We start from the raw sequence: 25,242 nt of genomic DNA on the forward strand, positions 1-25,242 counted from the left end.
TTGAGTCTTTGAAGTTTGTTTTCATTCATCACTGCCCTGAGGATAAATGGGGGTGGCGTATATGGACTGAATTTATCATTGTTGACCATATATCGATTTTCATCAATAGACAAATTACTCATTACTGGAAAAAAATACAGAGGACATGACCCCTGTGTCCTCAATGGTAGTCACGGCCATGTACATACTCAATGATTCATTAAATGACCCAGGTTGGACTCAAACCTGACTCCCCATGGCATGCAAGCACATACTGTATTGGGGTCTTAGCACACCCCATTTATTAGCAGTTTTGTTGGTCGTTATACATTCACAAGCATCATATCTAAACCCTTCTATCTTTTCTGTGTCCCGTGTATTCTGTATGTCTACACAGGCAATGCATCTACCAAACCTCTCATGGTAAGTTTCTCACCATTGTTCAAGTACTGTACACAGTTCATGTAGCCTACTGTATGTACAAAAACATTTTAACGTGAACTATTGTTTTCTATTTCCTAAATGATGCAATGTCGTCTTATTTTCATTAGGGTGAAACTGAGGATTTGGAGGATGACACGGTCATATACGCTGGTTTGAAAATGAGTTATCAGACATCTCCAGATCATCTGACTTCCTAGATCTTATTAACATGTGCTGTGGACAAAATTAAGGCTCATCATCACATGCTTATATTTTGGATGGAAAAATAATACTACCTGTATATTGTAGCCTAATAATATATTTTATGTAGAAATATAGCATGACTTGTCCACATACGTATGGTTCAAAAATGAATACAAAGAAGAAAAATAACTTAAAGAGGAAAAAATCCAAAGGAGTGTGCGAACCTTTTTTCAAAAAATACGTAATCTTTTTGTTCAGCACCAGGGATTGTGCACAAGTAACTCTCTACAAGCACTTATTGTTTACAACATGGTATTTTTATTTGTATTTTTTGTAATTTATCTTTGCCAACCATGTACATTTACATGTTCAACGTGCATTTTTAGGCTATCAATGTTGCATTTACACTGTTTATGCACTCATATTTAAGCTGTCTGTTTAAGCTCTTGCCCATTCATTTTGATTTCATGAAATAATGCAGATTATTTTTGTACTTGAGTTATTTTTCCTCTGAATACTGCTGTTGTCTAAAAGTACTGTGTATCTGAAATGGAAATGTGTTTTAAAATCAATTTTGACCAATCTCGAGGCATCCTATTTAGGGGACAATGTGCCATTATAAATGTTGATGTTAAACAGCAGCTGAATGACACTGTGTGTTTATGAGATGAAAAGCAATTGATGAGTGGTAGACAGAATGATGTGTGACATCCTTCCTCTTTCACATTGTTTGTTACCCATGATAACACGTCCGCTCATGAAGCACCTAAGCACAGATGTAAGCTCTATGGCTGAAAGGCTTATATGTATCTTTAGTTACCACATATATGTTTACTGTAACTAAGAAGAGGGGAGGTGGAAAGTCTGCTTGTACGGCATCAGCATTGCAGCACATCCTGCTTGAAAAGGAACAAGGTAGTTGAATTTTCTTTAGGTAACAATAATGTAATAAAAACACAATATTAATAAACAGTGCATGATTCATTGGTTTATTTAAGTTCCAAATTCAAACAGATGCAATGGAAATGGCAAAAACTAAATAGGAAAAAAGAGGTTGGGTTAATTAATCTCTTTTAACTTGCTTCCTACTGTTTTTTAATCATTTTATTTTGTTGGTTGACAGTGATTTTATACATGTATATTTTGTGGGATGTTTTATGCTTTTATTTGGGGTTTTATGCTGGAATCCAACCCAGGTACAACTGTACCCGGAGCAACAGTCAAGCCTTTCAACAGTACTTTTTAGTGGTTAACTTACACACGGAGAGATGTCAGATAAAAGTATATTACACTGGCGACATCTGGTGGGCTAACTGGTTTTACTGCAGTCCTACCCAACAACCAAGACATGTCTCTATCCAAACTAGTCTACTGACTACCCATGGTCTGGTCAAAACACACCACACGTAAAAGTGCATCTTGTGCAAAAGTTGATAAAGGTAATTACACATCATCAGCTTATTACACATACACTATCTCATCAAAGAAAAGTAAGACCCCCACAAGCACCTCCACTACAAAGATTAATAGATGGCAAAGTGTTGATGCTGTCTGGCTATATTTATGTATATGGTCTGGGGACCACCACTTACTCAATTTGTCATGGGAGGTGTGGTTTAGCCAGGCTGTGCCCTCCTAGTGACGCAACACTTGAACGTCGATGATAATCAGGCTAGGTGTGGTTTGCAATTGCCCATGGCCATTTATTTGGGTGTAGTGAATGGATCATTTGACATGTAGATCTACGTACATAGTCCATTGCCAATGTTGTCAGATGCGTTCAAACAAACTACAAGTCAACGGGCTCGTTCGTGGTGAATCAGTGTTGCGCCAACCGAGCAGAACACATGCGCAATGCAACATTATGATGCATTCTGGTTAGAAAATTCTAAATGCTAAATGCTCAGCCAAAGCAGCACTGCGCCATCACGATCGAGCTTATTGTCTTTCCACCCTTCCCCACTCTCTGATTGGCTTCCTACCAGGGGCGTCGCCAGACATATTTTACAGGGCCTTGTGCCAGGGTATTGATTTGCTGTGCCCCGGTATGAGTTAAAAAAAAACAACAACAACAACCTTGTTACCTTGGAATTTAGCTCAAGTTAAGCATAAGGAGTAATCTACAGATTGCGCACAAAATAGCACACATGCACTATACTTGCAACAACATAATAACTTAAGACAAAACAAGCTTTTTAAAATAAATAACTGCTCTCTCTGTGCCCTACTGTGCCCCGGTATACCATTAGGTCAGCTGACGCCCCTGCTCCCTACCTCAAGCGCTTTGGTACTGACATCCATTTTGTCTTCGTAACAGAACCACAGCACCCCTGGAACCAATATGGCTCACTGTTGACGCTGCACCAGCAGCAAGCGCGTAGAAGAAAAAAACTAGAAAATAGGCCTAGTGATCTTTAGTTTTCTCGCCCATTTAGTCTGCTGTTTGCAATTGACAACACTCATTTCAAAACTCATGCATGTTGGAAGCATTGCATACATACAATATATAAAGTAAATAAATAAATAATGTCTTGGTGTGTATGCACATTTTGATTCCTTACGTTATTTCTTTCCATGGAGCATTTGTCTTATCCAAAAGGCCTGTTGTAAACTATTAACTATAAACAAATATTTACACAACATATGTAGGCTAGTTAATAATACAGTGTGTGTGTGTGTGTGTGTGTGTGTGTGTGTGTGTGTGTGTGTGTGTGTGTGTGTGTGTGTGTGTGTGTGTGTGTGTGTGTGTGTGTGTGTGTGTGTGTGTGTGTGTGTGTGTGTGTGTGTGTGCACACGTTTGTAGTTTGTATCACTCTTTCAGAGATTCTAGAGGTGGCAGAAGACGCAGCACATGGCATCAAAACGGGCTGTATGAAATAGAGAAATCTTCAGTCAACCTGGATATCTGCCTCTCAACACCTGGTATGCTAAATATTTGCTACACTCTATGCCATGATTACGTATTATGTTCATGTAGAAAGGTGCTTAACTGTGAACGTGCTGTGTGTCTGCTACCCAGTAGGGATGTGGTTTATTGGTGAGGTGGGGAGGGTGGTCTGTGAAGACCCTACGAAACGTCACACTTCTGTTTACTGGAAATCAGCCACATCTGTGTCACTGCAGTCATGATTAGCGAGGCGCTATCTGATATGTCAGAATGCCTCTGATACGGGACCATGATCAACCTTTTTTGTATAGCGTTGGTGCTCCTCTGGACCTTGACTGGGGCCTTAAATGGTAAGAATTGATTTCTCACATACTTGCATACTACAAAGTACTCACAAACTCAGTGGACCAAGACTGGAATAGTCATCATTTCCGTTGTTCTGACAATCTGACAATCCGAGAGGTCCAAGCATGGTAAGTTTTTTGTCTGCTGATGAGATGTGGTGACTGTTTTATCCAAAGTTGTCGTTATTAGTATTTTTTCCCCACAAAGACAGACAACAAAAATAAATGATCAAATAGAGATATCTGACATCATGTTTCTGGAACGCTTATAAGTAGCCTACCTATAATGCCAATAGGTGTTTTGTGTCCACTGAACTACACTGATTCTTCTCCAGGCGACAGAATAATTCACATGGTCCCTGGTGGTGATGTGGCTGTACGTTGTGAGGACAGTGAGTCGGGCTGGAGCCCACTCAGGGGCAATAGCATTGAGCTGAAGCTGGGAAACACAGCTCATCTCCTGGTGCAGAACTTTGACCAGGAGAAAGACAAAGGAGTCTACAGATGTAGCACGGGGAAGACCGTTAAAGAAGTCACTCTGGAGCAGTCGGGTAAAAAGCCCCATTCAACTCTCACAATAGGGATGCATCCAATGTTGAGCACAAGATAAAAACATTTCCTATCATGAACGCCCTAAACCGGCTCATCATGATGTTTGCAATGAAGTGTGCTCAACTCCAAAACTCCAAAAAATCCATTGGGAACATTGAAGATGTTGAAAATGTCTATGTGTCATGCTTTCCCACTAAATAGAAAACAAGAATAGCAGTTGAGTGTTCGGCTGTTCTACAACAAACGTCTGCAATTACTACCATTATCTACCTTAGTATTAAACATAGGCTATGTATGATACAATGCACTCTAAGCCTATAATTGTGTGGGTATTCATTTTGTGGATATATTATTTTAAAAACTGCTATTATCTGGAATATAAATGCACTGAAAGTATACTGGCATTCTGCATGGCAATTATTTGTTGTTTTAAAACATCTATCAAATAAGAAACATAGAAGAATCATATGTAAAATGTATCATTATGCAACATTTTTACCTCATCTTATGTGCTTATTTTGTTTCTTTAGTTATACATTATTTTGCATCAATAGCCTATACAAATGTTTAATTACAGAATATTAATATGAATGACAGAACTTATTCTTTTTCTCATATTGACCTTGTTTATTTTATCACTTGTTTATTGCTTGTCACATGAAATGCATGTACAGTATATTGTGTTCATGTTTTCCCTTATCCACCTGTCTTTTTTGTCTTTTCTCTTTTGTTCAGGATCGGCATCAAGTACAACCCTCTTATACAGAACATTGGGCCAGAGTTCCCATCTCTTCTGTAAAGTCCTGATGCGTGATCCTTGTGGAGGAGTTTGGAGTAGAACGGTACATGGTCCCTTGGGTTTTGTGCCAGAACGAACGAAGACTAAAGGAGAAGACAATGACTTTTCCTTGCAGATTGCCTCTGTGAAGTCAGAAGACGCAGGAACGTTTAAGTGTGACATAAAATGTACATGGTTGCACAGTATATCTTTTTATGAGCTCATAGTTGTTCATGGTGAGTTTTTGGAGAAATGTGCTGATGACTTCAATATAGGCCTACAGCATGTCGTTTTGGGATTTGAAGAGTTAGAACAGTTTAAGCTGTAGAATCAGAGTCTCTAACCGAGTACTACCCACGCTGGCCATCAATCTATTTTACAGAATTAAATTAATGATAAAACTGAATTGCAATTAAATTGCATATTTGGTTTAAACATGGCAAATGTAAAGAGAAAGAAATTAGAAAAAAAATAGATGGTTAGAAGATGGAAGAATAAAATGTCTGTTAAGAGTTAGATACATTTTTACGTTTATGCCACTGTGGGCAGTCTTTGTGGAGATATGACTACTTTGGTCTAATTATTATTGGCGGCAGCAGTTTGTCGTCGTAGTAATGGTTTAAGGTCATGGCCCAACGATGGTTATTTAAGATCTTGAAGTTTCTCCTGGTGAGCCTGCATTATCAGAATAGACATAACTCAAATTGGATGGAAACTGTGTTAAAAATCTTATTCATTTGCCTTCTTCTCAGCCACTGTGGATCCCCAGCGCGTGTCCATTGGAGGGAATGTGACAATGTGCTGCACGGTATCTCACTGGAAGACACCTGGTCAGGTGTGCTGGGTTAAACTGGACTCCAACAACAACAGTCAGCATTACCATGGACACCAGGAAAGATGTTGGCTGGAAAGTCAACCAAGTTTTTGCCATCAAGTTAGCGACATGAAACCAGGAGATACCTCCTGGGCCTGTGCAGTTTTCCATGACAATACACTGCGAGCTCTAGTGCCTGTTCAAGTCAACGTGTCCAAACACACCACCACTCCAGAGCCTACCACACAAACCATTGCCAGGCCAACGGTCACAACAGTGGTGAAGAGGGGTGGGGTTTGTAGCATCCACCTTGATGCCCTTGAAGAGAAAATTCGTTCAATAATTGGGGAGAAGTCCATGACAGGAGAGGTGGAAGGAGTGGACACAGGAGTAACAACAAACAACCAAGGTATGCTAACTCAGCTATCCTAGCAACATGCCTCTGAGTGATGTTACTTACTTGCTACGTGAATACTGATGAGTTGTTACAATGTATAAAAGTGTGAATCGTTGTTTCTTCACGTTGTCTTACAACACGTCTCCTCCACACACACACATTGACAGATACCAGCTAGTAAGCACCCCCCTTCCAACTGTGTCTCATGCCATTTCGTATACGGTCATGAAATTCATCTACTACCTTTGTGGGTAACACTTTATAATAAGTACCCATTTTTAAGCATAAGTTAAGCCTTAGTTAAGCCTTATTTTAACATTAGTTAACCCTTAGTGAATCACGAGTTAGTCATTATGTAAGTATTATTTCTCATTTCTTAATCATTAACTACTACCGTTAGTAAATGGTTTGTGTGTGCTGATGTAACTGTTCGCTAAGTTAAGTTAAGCCTGAGTCAAGCCTTAGTTTAACATTAGTTAACCCTTAGTGAATCACAAGTTAGTCATTATGTATTTCTTGGTAATTATTACATACTGTTAATTAATGATTTGTTTATGGTGATTGAACTTTCTGCTAATCATTAGTAAACCATCATTAAAATGTCAGATAACCCTCCTTTATTTCTGAAAGAAAAAACATTATCTCTTTGTTGTCTCCTACCACCTAACAATTAACAAGTACTATTAGGCATGTATGGTAATGGTTTGTAAACTCTTGCTTTAGCATCAGTGAAATCTTAATTAATCCTTTTGTGATGGTTCGTGTGTGATGACTGGTAACATGGCAAACAGTAAGTTGAGGCTCATGTGACTGCCCCTCATGGATGTTTCTGGACATTAACAAATGACTTGATAATAAAGTGTTGTAACTCCTTGATAATCCATAAGCAATGCTCACAAAGGCCCGTTTTTTTGTGACTGGACTACGAATTCACAACCTCTGTATTTTAATGGGCTTTCTGATTCTTAACACCCTTACCAAAGCTGTGCCTATTTTTGGTGGTCAATGAGTGAACTACTATCACATTGCTGATTACAAAACAATAGGCAGAAGATATTAAACAAAGCTATCACGAATCAGACATCCCATTAAAATACATAGGTTGTGGGTTCATAGCCCAGTCACGAAAAACGGGTTTCACGAATGTTATAGATCAATTTCGTAACCATACTACAAAATGGCATGAGACTGGGCTGCCCCTTCACTGTCTTGCTCTGTTAAAACACGAGACAAAACATTAGCATACACTATTAAGTCTGTCTATAACTAAACTGAACTAAACTCTATGGCAATAGGCATTATGCCTCCTGCAGTACTGCTGTCATTGCAGAGTTTAACACAGTACAACACAGTTATCACCCAGATATAGCCCTACCCGTCATGTTTAATAATGTCCTTGATTCTTTTACAGATACTGGAGAGATGATGTCACTGCTGGTCAAAATCCAGCACGAACTCTCTGCACTTCGCACAGTTCAGGAGCAGCTTTTAGAGGTGGAGAAACAGAAAATAGAAATTGCCAAGGCAAAAACTGATCTGGAAAAAAGAGAATGTTAAAATAAAAAAATCAATAATGCACATATTGATTGTTTAATTAATTTATTATATGCCAAAATGCAGGTTTACTGATATAATTTACAAAGATTTTAAATTGTTATGCACATTATATAAATCATTATTGGATGAGATCTTGCCTCACTTGCATTCCTGACTGGTGATTAAGGCCGTCCTTTTCCTCTTCCTCTTCCTCTTCTTAATGGTCATCATTGGGAGTCATATTGGGTAGGGGAACAAGATATGCCAAGCAGACATTGTGGAATATGAATGCACATGCTATAATTCAGACACACACTTCACACTGCTCCCATCTGGCCGCAGGTATAGATCCATCAGATGGAGGCGAGCACGCTTCAACAAAAGCTTTGTACCATATGCCATCACTGCACTAAACAACATCCCATAGTGACCCCCTGCATTTGACCCTCCTGGAGTGTAGTGTCTGTCATCATGTTGTGTTCTGTGCTGTCTGTAAATGTCTGAGGGTATTTATCAGACTGTCATCAATGTCTAGTATGTCAACTGTGTTTGGTGTTTTGATGTCTGTTATGAATGCCTTATGTATGCCTGCTGTAGGCTGTGACAAGACGGTGGTGAGAACACATTTCCCCTTGGGGACAATAAAAGTCTGTCTATCTATCTATCTATCTATCTATCTATCTATCTATCTATCTATCTATCTATCTATCTATCTATCTATCTATCTATCTATCTATCTATCTATCTATCTATCTATCTATCTATCTATCTATCTAATTTTGCATGCCTTTCCAGGGCAGTATTGCACCCCTCCTCCGGAGCGGTCTATGCAGCGAAATCGTGATTTAACCACACCGATGCGTTGTGCCCTGGTGTAACGCATTGTGCCCTGGTGTAACGCTCGTCTGCCACAGAAGCCGGATGCAGAATTGGTGTCATGAGCCACGGCTTCAGGGGGTAGCCACTATCACCTATAGCCTACCGGTATGACATGAAGGTCTATTATGACAATGCTGTAAATAACAACACATAAAGTACATAAAACATCTGATATCATTCCATACCTAGTAGCCATCCATCTGGCATCTGAATGTGTCCTTGTCTCTCTCCTCCTTAATCAGGGAGCGTTTGCTACTGTTTGCAGGAAGAACATCCTGCGGGCACAGAGAGACAAAGACACATTCACAATATACGTACACATATACGTATGTCCTGACTTAAAGCCTGGGCCAAGAACAAGTCAAAGTATAATAACTTATGTACAATTACTCCAACACTCCTTCATTGAATTTTACGCCAGTCCCGGACTTGGACAACATGTGTCATAGACCGTCTAAGGAGTCATGAGTGCTCCCCGGTCACTTCGCCACAAGGTCGATCACTTTCAGAGTTGCATCACAGATCACTTGGACGTTTAGGGAATGATAGTTCTTACTGTTGACAATACAACTCCTCATACTCATATGGTGCCTTTAAAACTAACATTTTGTAAATAAACCAAATAATCTTTAGCTATTGCAACTATGCTGTTGAGCGAAACTGTGCTGTCTACTGCCAAATTTGATATTTTCATGATTATTTACTAATTAATGAACTAATATTTACCAGTATGACCAAAGTAAAGTAAGTATCTAAAAATGTCTATTTATGGAAATTCAAAACGGGGGACCATGAAGAAGATTCATAATGAATAGGCCTACTTAAAATGTGATGGTGGTGGTAAGAATTCATGAAAAAGGTTTTTGAATGGGCAACATGAATTCTGGAAATAAACTACTAAAATATTACACGGTGCGCCTTTAAGGAGTATACACATTTTGTAATTACAAAACAACCCTGACTTACTTTACACACCTAACCATTTTGACTGGCAGTGCTTACACAATGGCAAAGGAACAATGTATTTTGGGGGTACTGATGATATATGTGGGGAAGAAATTTAGTTTTGACACATGGGTAAACTGTTTTTGGGGTGATATGAGCGAGTGATGAGGATCCATGTAGTTATGCTGAACCATCCAGTTTATTTTGACAGAAGGACTAAATCAATGCAAATGAGCCAAAGCAATTGAGAAGGATCTATGCCATTTTGATGGTACTGACTATTTATATGTGAGACGGTTTAGTGCTGATGCAAGAATGAGGTGTTTTGGGAGGTATATGACATTTTGCTAGTTATCTGAACTGTTGTGCAGAAGTGTAAGAATGTTTGGCCAAATGACCCAATGGTTATAGGAATGTCATCTCAGTTTCAAGAAATGAGCCAAACCAATCGAGAAAAACTGTAAGTAGCCTTTCAACAATACTTTACCCAATGGTTTACTCACAAGAGGAGAGATGTCTGATAAAAGTATATTCCACTGGCGACATCTGGTGGGCTAACTGGATTTACTGCAGTCCTACCCAGCAACCAAGACATGTCTCTATCCAAACTAGTCTACTGACTAGCCATACTCTGGTCAAAACACACCACAAGTAAAAGTGCATCTTGTGCAAAAATTTATAAATGTGATTACACATCATTAGCTTATTACACATACTATTTCATGGAAGAAAAGTATGCACAAACACCTTGACCATAAAGATGAATAGGTGGCAAAGTGTTGATGCTGTCTGGCTATTCTCCCATATTTATTCATATGGTCTGGGGACCAGGCCCGTCACTAGGTTTGAGAGACAGGGGGGTTTGCTGCTTTGATTGCTTAGGTTTTGTCTATGAATTCATTATTTTAAAAGCAAAGAAATCCTGCACACTGTCCATTCCACCAACAAACTTTGATACATTGTTTCGGTCATCCGACCTTCCTCATGTTGTATTAAAGTTTGTTGGTGGAATGGACAGTGTGCAGAATTTCTTTACACTTGAATGACAACCCCACTGGGATAATATCCTACACACCTGCCCACCTACAGAGGTGTGCAAAAGCGTCTTCTTGAACAATACCGACCATACCGATTTTTAAACACTAGTTGCAGTGGATTTTTTTTTTTTTAATTCACATTTTAATGAACACTCCTTATATGTAAGCTAAACAAAACATTTCAAAATATTTCAACTGATGAATGTTATTATGTTATGTTATGAGTATTATGTTTCCCCCCCCACATAACATATTGTTGTGTGCACCCTGCTTTTATTGCTGTGCAGTAGGATATAAGTGGCATTAAACAATAAATAAGCAAACAAGAACTTGTATTCAGATTAACTTGCCTTCTTGGTGGTTCGTATTCAGTGCTTTACAGCATTTGCTTTTGGAAAAATGTAAAAAAAAAAAAATTAAAACATTTTTTTTTTTTTGCAAAATCGTTAAAGGGGGGCTAATACTAATGTAAGGGGGGGTAAAGCCCCCCTAAAATAGGGCTAACGACGGCCCTGCTGGGGACCACCTACTCAATTTCTCATAGGGGACGTGTGGTTTACGATTGCCCATGGCCATTTATTGGGTGTTGTGAATGCAACATTTGACATGTACGTAGTCCATTGCCAAAGTTGTCAGATGTGCTCAAGCAATACAAGTCATTGTCTTTACACCCTTCCCCATTCTCTGATTGACATCCATGCTGTCTTCGGAATGGAACCATAACACCTCTGGAGTGTGTGTGTGTGTGTGTGTGTGTGTGTGTGTGCGTGCGTGCGTGCGTGTGTGCGTGTTCTTATTTGTATCACTGTTTTAGAGATCCTAAGATTCTGGAATTGGCATAAAAATGCAGCGCATGGCATCAAAAAGGGGTTTGTGTAAAAGAGAAATCTTCAGTCAATCTGGATATTTGCCTCCCAACACCTGTTATGCTAAATATTTGCCACACTCTATGCCATGATTATTATGTCCATGTAAAAAGGTGTTTAACTGTGAACGTGCTGTCTGTCTGCTACCCAGTATTGATGTGGTTTATTGGTGAGGTGGGGAGGGCGGTCTGTGAAGACCCTTCCTCACTGATGGAAATGTGCTACTTCTGTTTACAGGAAATCAGCCACATCTGTGTCACTGTCTGCAGTGCAGTCATGATTAGAGAGGAGCTATCTGATGTGTCAGAATGCTTCTGATACGGGACCATGATTAACCTTTTCTGTCTAGCGTTGGTGCTCCTCTGGGCCTTGACCGGGGCCTCAAATGGTAAGAATTATTTCTCATACACTCACATAGTGCAAAATAGCTGTCACGACCCAGTATATCAGTGGGCTTAGAGTGGAATATAGTCATAATTTCCATTGCTTCGCTTGACCATTCGACAGGTCTAAAAAAAGAATCTTGTCTGCTGATGAGGCGTAGAGAACATTTTCTTCTAAGCTGTCCCTATTTGTGTTTATCCCTGCAAAGTTAAAAGTAATGAAACATCACATAGATTGTGACACCACACATTCCCTGGATTGTGTTCTAAAGGTGAAGGCGGCAAACGAATCCGGGTGGCCCCTGGCAGTGATGTGTCTGCAAGCTGTGAGGACAGTGAGTCGGGCTGGAGCCCACTGAGTAACAATAGTGTTGAGCTGAAGCTGGGCAAAACAGCCCATCTCCTGGTACAGAACTTCCAGAAACAGCAAGACCAGGGACTCAGATGTGGCTCCAAGGAAGTCGTTCTAGACGAGATGCCAGGTAAAGCTCAACACATGTAACACACGTTCAGGATGTGAACATTTGAGGTTCATGTTCTATAAATATGCTTACATGATCTAGGTATTAAGCTGTTCAAACATTCACACAATCAGAATTTTGTGTTGACAACAAGCAAGAGCAAAAATAAAACATGCAATATTCAACATGGTCTGATGAGTGTGAAGCATTGATGAATTATCTCCATTTTCTTTTAGTTACCTCCACCAAGGAGGTTATGTTTTCGGTCGCGTTGGTTTGTCTGTCTGTCTGTTTGTCTGTTTGTCTGTCTGATGGTCCGCAGGATAACTCAAAAAGCTATTAACAGATTTGGATGAAACTTTGTGGAGTTGTTGGAAATGACCAAAGGAACAAGTGTTTAAAGGGACAGTTTGGTCATTTTCAACATGCAGTTGTAATGCTCACACTACCCTGGACTTGTCAGTGCCTGAGATTTTTTTTTCTTATTCTTCAGTCGTTTTTGAGATCCTGGTCATTGTAATGGGGGCAGCTCTTTGTTTAAATTTCAAAAAAACATTTTTATTTATTCCCAAAAACATCCAAAAGTTTATAAAACATCAGCAGACAACTAGCAAACAGCAGTACCTTTTGGGAAAATATTTGGAGTTGGCCTATGTTTCATTTTTTAAAAATGTAAACAAACACTGCCCCCATTAGAATTGCTCATATCTCGGAAAGGGCTGAGCCGAAAAATGTGGCATCGTCATGTACTGACAAGTCATGGGTAGCGTCAGCAATACAACTGCATGTTGAAATTGACCAAACTGTCCCTTTAAGTTTTTATAGTGATCCGGGTCACGATCCGGAACCAGGACTTTTAAAAAAGATTCTTCACCATTGCAGGATAGGGTTGATTTTGACATTTGAGTTTCTAACTCTTGAAAAACACTTGAAAAAAGGGTGTAACATAGTCAAATGTTCTATCAAACAGCTTGGCGGGGGTCTGCACTCTCTGAGTAAATGTTTCTAATAATAGAACTTGCCCAAAATATGATTTGTGTAGTGTGAATAGCCATGTAATATCCGTATGCTTTTGATAGACCAACAGGCTGAGTACGATAAAGTAGGCTGACAAATGAAATGTGTCAGATGACTGTTAGTTGTTCTATGTCTCCTGCTGCTTCTTTTTCTGAGTCGTGTCTTTGTCTTTATCCAGAATCAAAAGCTGATACAACCCTGCTGCATAGAGCAGAGGGCCAGAGTGCCCATCTCTTCTGTAAGTACAGAGCGGCTCGCCTGTGTAATGGCAGCTGGTCTGGGATTTCTCATGGTGGTTCAGGCAGTCCACCTGTGTCAGGGGCAGTGGATGGAGGACAACATAATAACTTCTCCCATCACATAGCCTCTGTGAAGTGGGGAGATGCAGGCATGTTTCAGTGTGACATGAGATGTTGGGGGACCGTAAAAAGGACATCATATGAGCTTATAGTTGTCAATGGTGAGTCACTGAAGAGATGTGTTCTGTAATGTCTTGCAGCCATTGTACAACCTGATCATTGTCATTTCTAAATATTTTTGCAGGGTGAAAACTGACTAAATGTATAGTAATTATTGCACACATGCTACATTTTTTATATTAACCCATTTAAGCTTAAGGCACCTGCAAAAAAACGCCTGCTGAATGCCTAAGTCCTTTTTGGGAAAAGGTGCCCTCATCCACCTGCGTGACACTGGCCCCCTTCCGACCCAAAATGCTAAAATAACACTGCAGATTGTTTGTGCTGTGTTTGTGCCGGATTGTGCTGTAAAAAAAATTGTTTGTGCTTTTAATAAAATAATCGCATAATAATAGCATAATAATAAAATAAAACGGCTGTAACTTTACAAAACAAGTGATTGAAGTGTTAATTTTCACAGCACAAATGAGCACAAACAAATTCCCTTCGATTGAGAATACTTTGGAGAAATTTGGAGGGGGGGTTGCTGCGTATTGAAAATGTATTAGTATTTTGAGTATTTGAGTAGGCTATTTAAATTACTCAAAAGCCTTAATAGCACAAATGAAAATGTTTACAGCACAATCCGGCACAAACATAGCACAAATAATCTGCAGTGTTATTTCACTGTCCCTCCTCACCTTATAAAAACATACATATCTCAGCGTCCAAAGCTCCTATAAAAACATGAATAAGTTTCATTTAAAAGCTAGGACCCTCATCTTGCATGAGAATTTATTCACTCAGCTCTAACATGCCCACAATTTTAATAAAAAAAAGCTAAAATCTCAAGAGCCTGAATTCAGCATATATGTCGCTCCAGGCGCCAAAGGTCAAGCAACGTATATGCAGCATCAGGCTAAAATGGGTTAAAGAAATAGGTGCATCTTTGTGATAATGCCACTAATTAGCAGTCAAATTTACTCCAGTTATTAGCTTACTTGCAACAGTGTTTCGTGGTGACACAACATTCATAGTAATTTGGTGCAAGAGGTCCAGCATATATTTGTCCAGGTGATGATAACTTATTTGGGGACAGAAAATACACAATATTGGATAAAAGTTGAATGGAAGCCTGACTAATGTCTAATTTATTTACTGCCCTCTCAGCCACTGTGGTCCCCCAACACGTGTTCATTGGAGAGAGTGTGACATTGTGCTGCAGAGTATCTTACTGGAAGACACTTGGTCAGGTGTGCTGGGTTAAACTGCACCCCTACAACAACAATCGGCGTTACCATGGACACCAGGAAAGATGTTGGCTGGAAAGTCAACCAAGTTTTTGCCATCAAGTTGTCAACATGAAACCAGGAGATACCTCATGGGCCTGTGCAGTGTTCTATAACAATACACTGCGAGCTCTAGTGCCTTTTCAAGTCAACGTGTCCAATCACACCACCACTTCAGAGCCTACCACACATAGTGCAGGTGAGTTGCGAATTTATGTTGTTTTGTCATAAACTCAATATCATTTCCTGTTTGGAGTAAGCCCTTTTCCAAGTAGGCCCCTTATTCTATTGGCAATAGTCTACATCCCACAGAACGAGGACCAATATGAGGATAATTTCTTAATTACACAGTAAACAGAATATAGTTACACCATGACAATACAGGCTCTGTGGTTAAACTGAACTTTTAGGCAAGTCAAAAATGACTTTGCTTTTACACCTGAGATAAACAACTTCTGCTGCGCTCAGCTGAAGTCAAATTAACATTTAAATACGTACTGTAGGTATACAAGGGTTTATAGTTAAATTATTGGAGAGAATTCTTAGAGATACCACAGTATTTTAAAGATAGCTTATAGAACCACAATATAAACTATAAATATAAAATTTAAATAAATTAGCATTCCACCTCGCAAAGAGTATAATTACCTAAAAAAAAGAAGAAACAAAGACATGACGGAAGAGCACATCATCATATGCAACATTTCATATGCACACCATATTCAAACATTCTATTATATAGAATATATAATAAACTATATATAAATATAGTCTTATTTAGCTTTCATTTTTTATTGTAATGAGGTAAAACATGACACACAGTATTCATGATATTTGAATTTTTGCTGCTGTTACAATTCTGTAAGAAGACAAATAAAATAGCCCCATTCATCTAGCCGGTCTGTTTATTTCATATGTGAATTGACAAAAAGATCAAACTAAATAGCAATCTGTTGATTTACTACTTAACAGACAACTGTGGCGATAGACACTGAAATAAAATAGCTCAAACAGCTGGTAGGGTTTTAAAATAATCCATGAAAATCTTTTTTTTCTTTACGTGTCTTAATGCACGCCGTACCTCCAGTGGCACGCTGTAATAGTTATTGAAAAGTCAAGTAGCCTACCATAGTAATACTCTACTATGACACAACACAGGGCATTTAGTAATGCACTACGACTTGGTCATTGCCATTCTGGTAACAGCAAATTTATAACGCTGTGTTTTAATGGGTTAACAGACATGCACAGCTATTTTTAAATCACGCTGTTGGTTGTTTCCTATACCCTTTTGTAATTGTAAAATGTACACAAACATGTCTCTTGGGGCAAAATGCTTTGGGTAAAAACGATAGTATCTGAGTAAAACTATTTTTATATGCTTTGACATAGGCATAACCTTCAAAGATTAAATATTTTCCTCAAGGAAGCAATTGTGTTCATTGAGAATGCATTCATAGCTGTGACATCTGCTCATATGTCACATACTGTCTGAAGTCACAGCAGTGTCTCGTTTTCTAAAGCTGTACAGGTACATCTGAGCCCTAACAGCAATTCAAGAAACAACAATCACAACAGCGATAATAGCAATCAAAGAAAATGTTCTGTCATGGCAACATGGCAACATGTTCTGCCATGGTGATGATGATGACGACGATGAGGATGATATTCATTTTGTTGTTACCTCTGCTAAGGAGGTTATGTTTTTGGTCGCGTTAGTTTGTCTGTCTGTTTGTTTGTCTTTCTGTTTGTTTGTCTGTCTGTCTGTCAGCAGGATGACTCTAAAAGTTATGAACGGATTTTGATGAAACTTTTTTTTTTAAATGAAAGCTGCCTGGGTTCGATTCGGGCCCGGGTCCTTTGCCAGTCCTTCCCCGTCTTTCTCTCCCCACTTGCTCTCTGTTATCATCTTCACTGTATTATCATGAATAATAAATATATACATTCTTCACCGTTGCAGGATAGGGCAAATTTTGACATTCCAGTTTCTAACTCCACGAAAATAAGGCAGGAAGACTTAAGGTGTAACATAGTCAAATGCTCTATCAAGCAGCTTCCTTGGTGGAGGTATGCAATCTCTGAGTGCATTTGTTTTTTTGTTTTTTTCAAATATATATTTTTTGGGGCTTTATAGGCTTTATTTTTGAGATAGGATAGTCAAGATGGCGACAGGAAGTGAGTGGGGAGAGAGAGTAGAGTACGTAGAGTAACTTTATTGATCCCGGGGGGAAATTAAGGAGAGACGGGGAAGGGTTGGCTAAGGACCGGGCCAGAATCGAATCCGGGCCCGCTGTGTAGCAGACGAGTGCCCTACTGTTAGAGCCACGGCAGGGCCTTTGAATGCATTTCTAGTTGAAGATATATTTTGATAGTAATATGATAATGATGCTGATATGAAGTGTGTCCTTTAGTGATGGACGCTCATACGTGTCTGATGATGGTGTTGGGCCTGGTCGTGCTAATACTGGTCATCCTGACAGCTGTGCTGCTCCTCTGCAACAACAGGAGGAAAGGTATTCCTCTCTCTCTCTCGCTCGCTCGCCTTTATCACACACAGGGCTTGACATTGGCACCTGCCAACCGGCCAAAATGCTGGTAGAAAGTGACTGTGGCTGGTAATATTTTCAGTGTCACTAGCCAATTTGGCAGGTACCTAATTCCTTGGAATGACATATCGAAATAGCCCATATTCTATTTACATTCCGTTATGTATCATTCTTTTGTATTTAAGTTCAAGAAAAGGTTCAGTTACTCTGTTTGTATTTGTTTGATTGATTTCCATGTAGAAAGGTGTGAACTTATGTTCTTGCTTTAGCGCCTTATCTGCTGAGGTTAGATGCGCAGTATAATGATAAAGAAAACAAAACCATCAAAACACAAAAAATCGAATTTGTGGCGAGTAGAATAGCTGAATGGCTAGTGACTCACAGAAAACCACTAGCCACAGTGGCCTGTGAGTGAAAAAAATAATGTCAAGCCCTGCCAACACAGTAAATATGATTATAATTTTTCTACTCCTTTATACACAAACATTGACTATTTGCATTTCTTTTTGTAAACTATTCTTAGAATTTGGTTTGTGTTCATTTTTATTTCTCTAAGTTCGTTCCACTGTGTACACACCAGGTACAGGAGTTGAATTTGTGAGTGTAAGTGTGATTGTGAGTGCATATGTGCAAATGACACTTATTTTATTTATATGGATATGTGTTTGTGCATGTGTGTTGCATGTGTACCTATGCGTATGTGCGTAGATGTGTGTGTGCAAGTGATGAGTGTGAGAGTGAGAGTGATTGTGAATGTGAATGTGAATGTTAAGGTGTGTGTTTGAGCTGACAGTTTCATATTGCCATTGTCAGATGTGGCCATGACTGAGGAGGAGAGAGGAGATGAACATGTTGGAGATGAAGGGGCCGTGTCTCGCTCAGACAGTGTGACATACGCAGCGGTGAACTTCAAGAAGAAATCCCCTGAGGATCCTGATAAGGGTTAGTTGCTAGTTTGATATGTGCCCTTTAGGGATAGGGGAGATCATGTGTACCAAGTTTAATTGTGATACGAGTAGGCGTTGCCGAGATATGAGGTCACTTCCCTTTGACCTTGAATTTAACCTTAAAGGTCAAGTTCCATGTAGGCAACCGTGTGATTCTGAAACCTTAGTCCATGCTTACAACTTCTGGCATGGTTGCAAACTTATAACAAAAAATGCCATCAAAAGTTTTCTTAGGGTCTTGGCTCAGTGACTATATAGTGTAAACAGTTTTTATATGGGCCAAAAACAATTTAGTTCATTGTGGCGCCCCCCCAGTGCCAGATTCTCACAAAAATAGGTGTGTAGCCTCTGGCTATAGGGAAGATAATGTGTATACATTTTTGATGCGATACGAGTAGGTGTTGCCGAGATATGAAACGAGATGTGATTGGCTCCTGTTTGAAGACGGTTCAATCAATCGTTCTGTAAATATCAGGGATCTTAGTCTGAAGATGCCCTGATAGAATTCCCAGGAGAATCAGACAAAAATTGTGGGCGGGGAGCCATTTTTACTTAATTTTACAAAATTCAAATTGGCGGGAAAACTATACATTAGATTCGTCTTGGCCCAAGGAATTCCAGGAATACTACGTTTTTGAAAAGCGGAGCTATGGTCCAAAAGTTACAGTTTTCCTGTTGGTGGCACTAGGCTAGAGAATTCGAATAAGCCACAAACTGAGAAAACCCAACAAACTACGGGCCGAGAAGGACATTGTGGCATTTGAAGGGGCTCTTTATCTCGAATTGTTCAGCTGCTGGAGTACATTGTAGAATAAGATAAACAAGAATAATAAACGGTTGAATAACAATTGTATTACATTACATTGAATTTGGCAGACGCTTTATAACCAAAGCGACTTACAATCAAGGACATAATCATAGCCAGCTGATACAAAGTGCAAAGGAAATACAGATGCAGAAGAAGGGTTAGTTAGGGTTAGGGTTTTTTTTCTTTTTTTTCCTTTTTTTGTAGAGTACACACACATACATATCATGTCAAGACAGTGGCGGAACAATTGCACACCGGGCCCCAGGGCAAAACACTGATAGGGCCCCTCATACAGCCTGCCAAGGTCACAATAGGGCCCCCACTATCAATACGGGAGGGCCCTGGGCCCAGGGGCAAATGCCCTGCTCGCCCCTACTGTAGCTACGTCCCTGTGTCAAGAGTCTTGCTTGCCGCATTGCAAGCATGCTAATAAACAAGGCCAGTAGCATGCATGCGGTTCAACTGCTACACTGTGGTCCAGTCTGACTACACCTGTGGAGTGTACAGCACGAAGCCATAAACAATCTGAGTAGAGAACTACGTTGGTCACTTACCTTGTATAGATGGGTTTCACATCGGCCATAGTATTTCATAGCAAAAAAAAGGGGGGGGGGCAGATAGCATGCATGTGGTTCAACTGCTACACTGTGGTCCAGTCTGACCACCCCTGGGGAGTGTACAGCAAAAGCCACAAACAGTCTGAGTAGAGAACTACGTTGGTCACCCCCTTGTAGTTGAGTTTCACATGGACCAATGCAATGTGGTTTTGAAGGATACGGTTAAAACATCACACAACAATAACATGAAGGAAAACCAACCACAACCATGGACACAGATAACCCTGAAGTGAATGAGCAAAGCAGATTGAAGCTATTGAAAAGAGTTGCCATAATTATTACGTACTCAATCATTCATGAACAATTTCTTAAAGAAGTATTGTGGCTTTTTGGGATGTATTATGACTGGGCAGTGAGGAAGAGAAAGGAAATAACCAGGAGAGAGAGACTGCATAGGGTTGAAAAAATGGGTTGGACTCGAACCTGGGTCACCATGGGCATGCAAGCACATATGTAGAGGGGAATAGCACACCTCATCTATTGACAGTTTCGTTGGTCGTTGTACATTGATGTTCACAAGTGTCATATCTAAACCCCATCACTGCCCTCTGTGTCTTTTTGTTGTTGTTTTCACTCTGTCTACACAGGCAATGCTTTAACTGAACCTCTCAACGTAAGTTTCTCGTCATTGTCCAACCATACAGTTCATGTACTTTATGTGCAAAAACATTTAAATGTGAACTATGTTATTTCCTAACTTGGTCTGTGTCATCTTACTTTCATTAGGATGAAACTGGTGATTTGGAGGATGACGCAGTCATATATGGTGGTTTGAAAATGAATGATCAAACATCTCCGGTTCATGTGACTTTCTAGGTCTTGAATTCCCTCCATCACGTGTGGACAAAATTAAGGGTCATCAAATGCTTACATTTTGGATTGAAAAATAATGTTGTAGCCTAATAATACTGTATTTTATGTAGAACTAGAAGCACTCAGAGAGCGCAGACCTCCGCCAAGGAAGCTGCTTGATACATTTGACTATGTTGCACCCTAAGTCTTTGTGACTTCTTTTTGTGGAGTCCCTGTAATAACATTTCTGGTCACTAGGCGGCTTTTCTTTTGAAAAGGTTCCAGTTTGTGATCCAGATCACCACCAGAATTTAATCACTTGTTCCTTCGGTCATTACTAACAACTCCACAAAGTTTCGTCCAAATCAGTTCATTCGTTTTTGAGTTATCCTGCTGACAGAATCTTTTAAAAAGTCCTGGTTTCGGTTCCTGATCTGGATCACCACCAGAATTTAATCACTTGTTCCTTGGGTCATTCAACAAACCCACAAAGTTTCGTCCAAATTTGTTGATTAGTTTTTGAGTTATACAGACAGACTGACAAACAAACAGACAAACCAACGCGACCGAAAACATTACCTCCTTGTCGGAGGTAAATATATTATTACGTCCTGTCTACATACCGGTAACTGAAGTTGTTTAAAAAATTGCCACTGTTTTCAACATAGTATTTTATTTCATATTTTATCATTCATATTTGACAGCAATGTTTAACATTTTCTTGTTGCCTGTTGCTTAATTGGTGATTATGTGTATGTAAGGCCTATAAAACAATGATTTGTGCTTTTGATATCATTGCGGCATTTACCCTGTTTAAGCACTCTAAATACTTTTTCAAAAATAATTTTGATTTCATTAAATAATGTAGATTATTTTTGTAGTTGAGTTATTTTTTTCTTTGCATACTGGTGTTGTCTAAAAGTAGGCCTACAGTGTATCTAAAATGGAAATGTGTTTTGAAATAAATTTTGACCTATTTTGATCTCTAGGCATCCTATTTAGGGGACATTGTGTTATTATTAATGTTAACAAAAACCAGCAGATGACACAGTGTTTGTTTATGAAATTAAAAACAACTGATGAGAATGTTAGACAGAATGGTGTGACATGTTTTCTCTTTAACTGTGTTTGTTACCCATGAGACATCCGCTGATCAAACAAGTAGGATACAGGAACTTCTATGACTGAAAGTTGTAAATGTATCTTTAGTAACACGTGTTTACTGTAAATGTACATGTAACTAAGGTGGGGGGTGGAAAGTCTACATGCTTGTACTGTGGCATCAGCATTGCAACACATCCTGTTTGAAAAGTAAAAGGCTAGCTGCATACCATGTCATAAAAAACACAATTAACACATTTAACAAAGATATATATATATATGATCGGGGGGTTAATGCTTTTATCAGAGGATTTATGCCAGAATTGAACCCAGATTTCCTGTGCAGCAGTCAATGCCCTAACTGTTTGAGCCATGTCCAGAGCCTTTCAACAGTACTTTTTACTGGTAAACTTGGAGAGGAGAGATGTCCGATAAAAGTATATTACACTGGCGACATCTGGTGGGCTAACTGATTTTACTGAAGTCATACCCAGCAACCAAGACATGTCTCCATCCAAACTAGCCTACGGACTACTCATGCTCTGGTCAAAACACACCACACGTAAAAGTGCATCTTGTGCAAAAGTTGATACATTTCATTCATTCCATGGGGCTATGCATATTGTCACCAATACATGAAGTAAACCAATAGCTAATGTCTCAGTGTGTAAACAAATTTTGATTTCTTGCGCTGTTTCTTTATATGGGGCATTTGTCTTATCCAAACTATTTTTTAAACTATTAACAAATATTTACACAACAGGGTTAATAATACAGTGTGTGTCTGTGTGTGTGTGTGTGTGTGTGTGTGTGTGTGTGTGTGTGTGTGTGTGTGTGTGTGTGTGTGTGTGTGTTTGTGTGTCGTGTGTGTCGTGTGTGTGTATGTATCACTGATATTCTGGAGCTGACAAAAGATGTTGATCTTGCAGAACAACAAAAAGGGGTCAGGGTGGGCGATATATACCGTCTGCGAAGTTATCGTAAATGTTGTTTTGACGATGAGTAATTTTGTAATATTTATCAAGATATTTTTATGAAGACGCTAAAATCAACAAAAGCGCTGTGACAGGACTCATTCAGACAATGACGACAGCCAAGCCTTTCAGCCAATAGTAATGTAGTTGTGAACTGGAAAAAGTCTGTGAACCAATGAGCAGACAGCGCTGAGGGGGGCGGGCTGCAGCGTTTTGCCAGACAGGAGAGAGAAATGTCCGTGTCACGTCGTGCACAGGCAGCATTTCTGCTGCTGGGCACTGGAGGAGAGTTGCCGTTATCCAAATGGTGAATTTACATGAGGAATTCAACCACTAAACCAGCCATTGCATGGTGCTGAGGGCGTTGAAACTATGTGCTTTACTTAGCAACCGTCTGTGATTATGGAAAGCCAAATAGTTAGGAAGATAAATAGCTTTGTCTCTGGTCTGAGAAATCGCTAGTTAGCATGCTAGTTAGCGAACTAGGCTAAGCAATGTTGTTCTCTACAACTATTAGTGGCTGTTACTCACTCACTACTCAAACACCCACCTGCATACAGATGGCATAACTGCTTAGGTGGACAAGTACTGTTAAGTTAGACTGGTGCAGTGAGTTAAATTACAATGTGTGAAATTCAACACATTCAATTTGCAGCTGCCCTAGTTTCCTATCCATGTACTGTTTCCAGCATTGAGAGTAAATAGATCTATTTACTCTCAATGGTTTCCAGTCAAAAATGATTGTCATCTAACAGAATCATAAGCAATACATTATAAAACTATTTTTATTTACATGGATATGTTTTCATGCCAAGTGATGAAGTATTAAGTTACTTTACAGACCAGAGCATATGCAAGTTATTAAATTCAAAAGCTCTTCAGCACAGCATTTCTCCCAACTCTCTGTCCCTCCCCAGTTACAACACAAATGCAGCACTACTACCTCCAGTGCAGAATTGAAATTTGTCTGGAATCATGCACAAATAATAGACAGCATAAATGTGTAGCTTTGTTATACTGCCATGCTTTGTGATGTAGCCTAGTGTAGACATGCCATCATTTATGCAGACCTCTTGGTAACATGCAGTTTAGGCTACATAGGCCTACAAATTATCTGCTTTACTCACCCTGCCCTGCCAAATTCCTATACAGTAAAATTCAAACACATTGATTACCCCCCCCCCCCTCCTCCTGAAATAGGCCCTACTGGTTTTTGCAAGTGTTTTTTGGAAATTATCGTCAACTTATCGTTATCGTGAAAATTCTAAAACTTATCGAGATAATTTTTTTTGCCCATATCGCCCATGTAATAAGAGTGACAAGCCAGCATGGAAGTCTCTCTCTCTCAACACTATACCACACTCTATGCCATGATTATGTCCATGTTAAAAGGTGCGTAGCCTCCTCACGCATGCCGTTCCACCAATGGAATGCTATAATAGTCTCTGAAAAAACGTAGCAACCATAGTACTACACCACTATGGCCGTACAGGGCCTTTAGTGATAGGCTACATTACGACTTGGACATTATGGTAACATATAATTTATGACACGGGCTGTGTGTTCCTGGGGTCAACTGTGAACAACGTGCTGTGTATCTGCTACACAGTAGGGATGTGGTTAATTGGTGAGGTGGGGAGGGTGGTCTTTGAGGGCTGATGAAGCTGATGGAAACTTCAGAGCTGATAGAAACTTCACACCTCTGTTTACAGGAAATCTGTCGACACAGACATGATAGAAAGGCACTCTCTAATGTGTCATACTGCTGCTGATTCGGGACCATGGTTAGCCTTCTCTTTGTAGTGTTGGCGCTCATTCGTCTGACCGGGGCCTCAAATGGTAAGAATTATCCTCTCATATTCGCATATGGCAAAATAGACAAGTAGGTTTGTCTTAATATGATCATATTCCATTGTTTTGACCGACTATCCAAGAGGTCCAAATGGTAATGTTTTTAAATGCTTATGAGGTGTAGTGAACATTTTCTCCACAGATGTACTTTTTTGTGCTTACCCCCACAAGGAGATCAAAGATATGATATAATATCAGATTGATGGATTACCCTATGTTGTACCCTATGCATGCATTGTGTGATAATTTTGTGTACACTGAACTATTCCTATTTTTCTCCTTAAAAGGTAAAACAATCCTGGTGGCCCCTGGCAGTGATGTGGCTGTACGTTGTGAGGACAGTGAGTCGGGCTGGAGCCCACTGAGGGGCAATAGCATTGAGCTGAAGCTGGACAACACAGCTCATCTCCTGGTGCA

The 25,242-nt window shown here is 39.6% G+C and overlaps 1 protein-coding gene and 1 long non-coding RNA gene across 2 annotated transcripts; both read left to right on the forward strand.

Moving 5' to 3' along the window:
- The first annotated feature begins 3,432 nt into the window (after nucleotides 1-3,432).
- On the forward strand, nucleotides 3,433-8,500 carry LOC134452216 (uncharacterized). The gene is made up of 5 exons (XM_063202583.1): nucleotides 3,433-3,528; nucleotides 3,805-4,388; nucleotides 5,125-5,403; nucleotides 5,920-6,390; nucleotides 7,790-8,500. Exons 2-5 carry the CDS (start codon nucleotides 4,124-4,126, stop codon nucleotides 7,933-7,935), a joined length of 1,161 nt encoding a protein of 386 aa, XP_063058653.1. The 5' UTR covers nucleotides 3,433-3,528; nucleotides 3,805-4,123; the 3' UTR covers nucleotides 7,936-8,500.
- Nucleotides 8,501-8,826: 326 nt separating this feature from the next.
- Nucleotides 8,827-25,242, forward strand: LOC134452217 (uncharacterized). The gene is made up of 3 exons (XR_010035398.1): nucleotides 8,827-8,898; nucleotides 11,879-12,029; nucleotides 25,113-25,242. It is a non-coding gene; the product is annotated as an uncharacterized LOC134452217 (long non-coding RNA).

Source organism: Engraulis encrasicolus, chromosome 7 (genome assembly GCF_034702125.1).
Source record: "Engraulis encrasicolus isolate BLACKSEA-1 chromosome 7, IST_EnEncr_1.0, whole genome shotgun sequence".
NCBI lineage: Eukaryota > Metazoa > Chordata > Actinopteri > Clupeiformes > Engraulidae > Engraulis > Engraulis encrasicolus.

Bases quoted from the DNA above. Each gene is read 5' to 3' on its own strand.
- LOC134452216 (XM_063202583.1), top strand. From the start codon at position 4,124: ATGCCAATAGGTGTTTTGTGTCCACTGAACTACACTGATTCTTCTCCA. The intron at 4,389-5,124 runs GTAAAAAGCCCC...TCTTTTGTTCAG, and splicing joins AGTCACTCTGGAGCAGTCGG to GATCGGCATCAAGTACAACC. The intron at 5,404-5,919 runs GTGAGTTTTTGG...CCTTCTTCTCAG, and splicing joins TGAGCTCATAGTTGTTCATG to CCACTGTGGATCCCCAGCGC.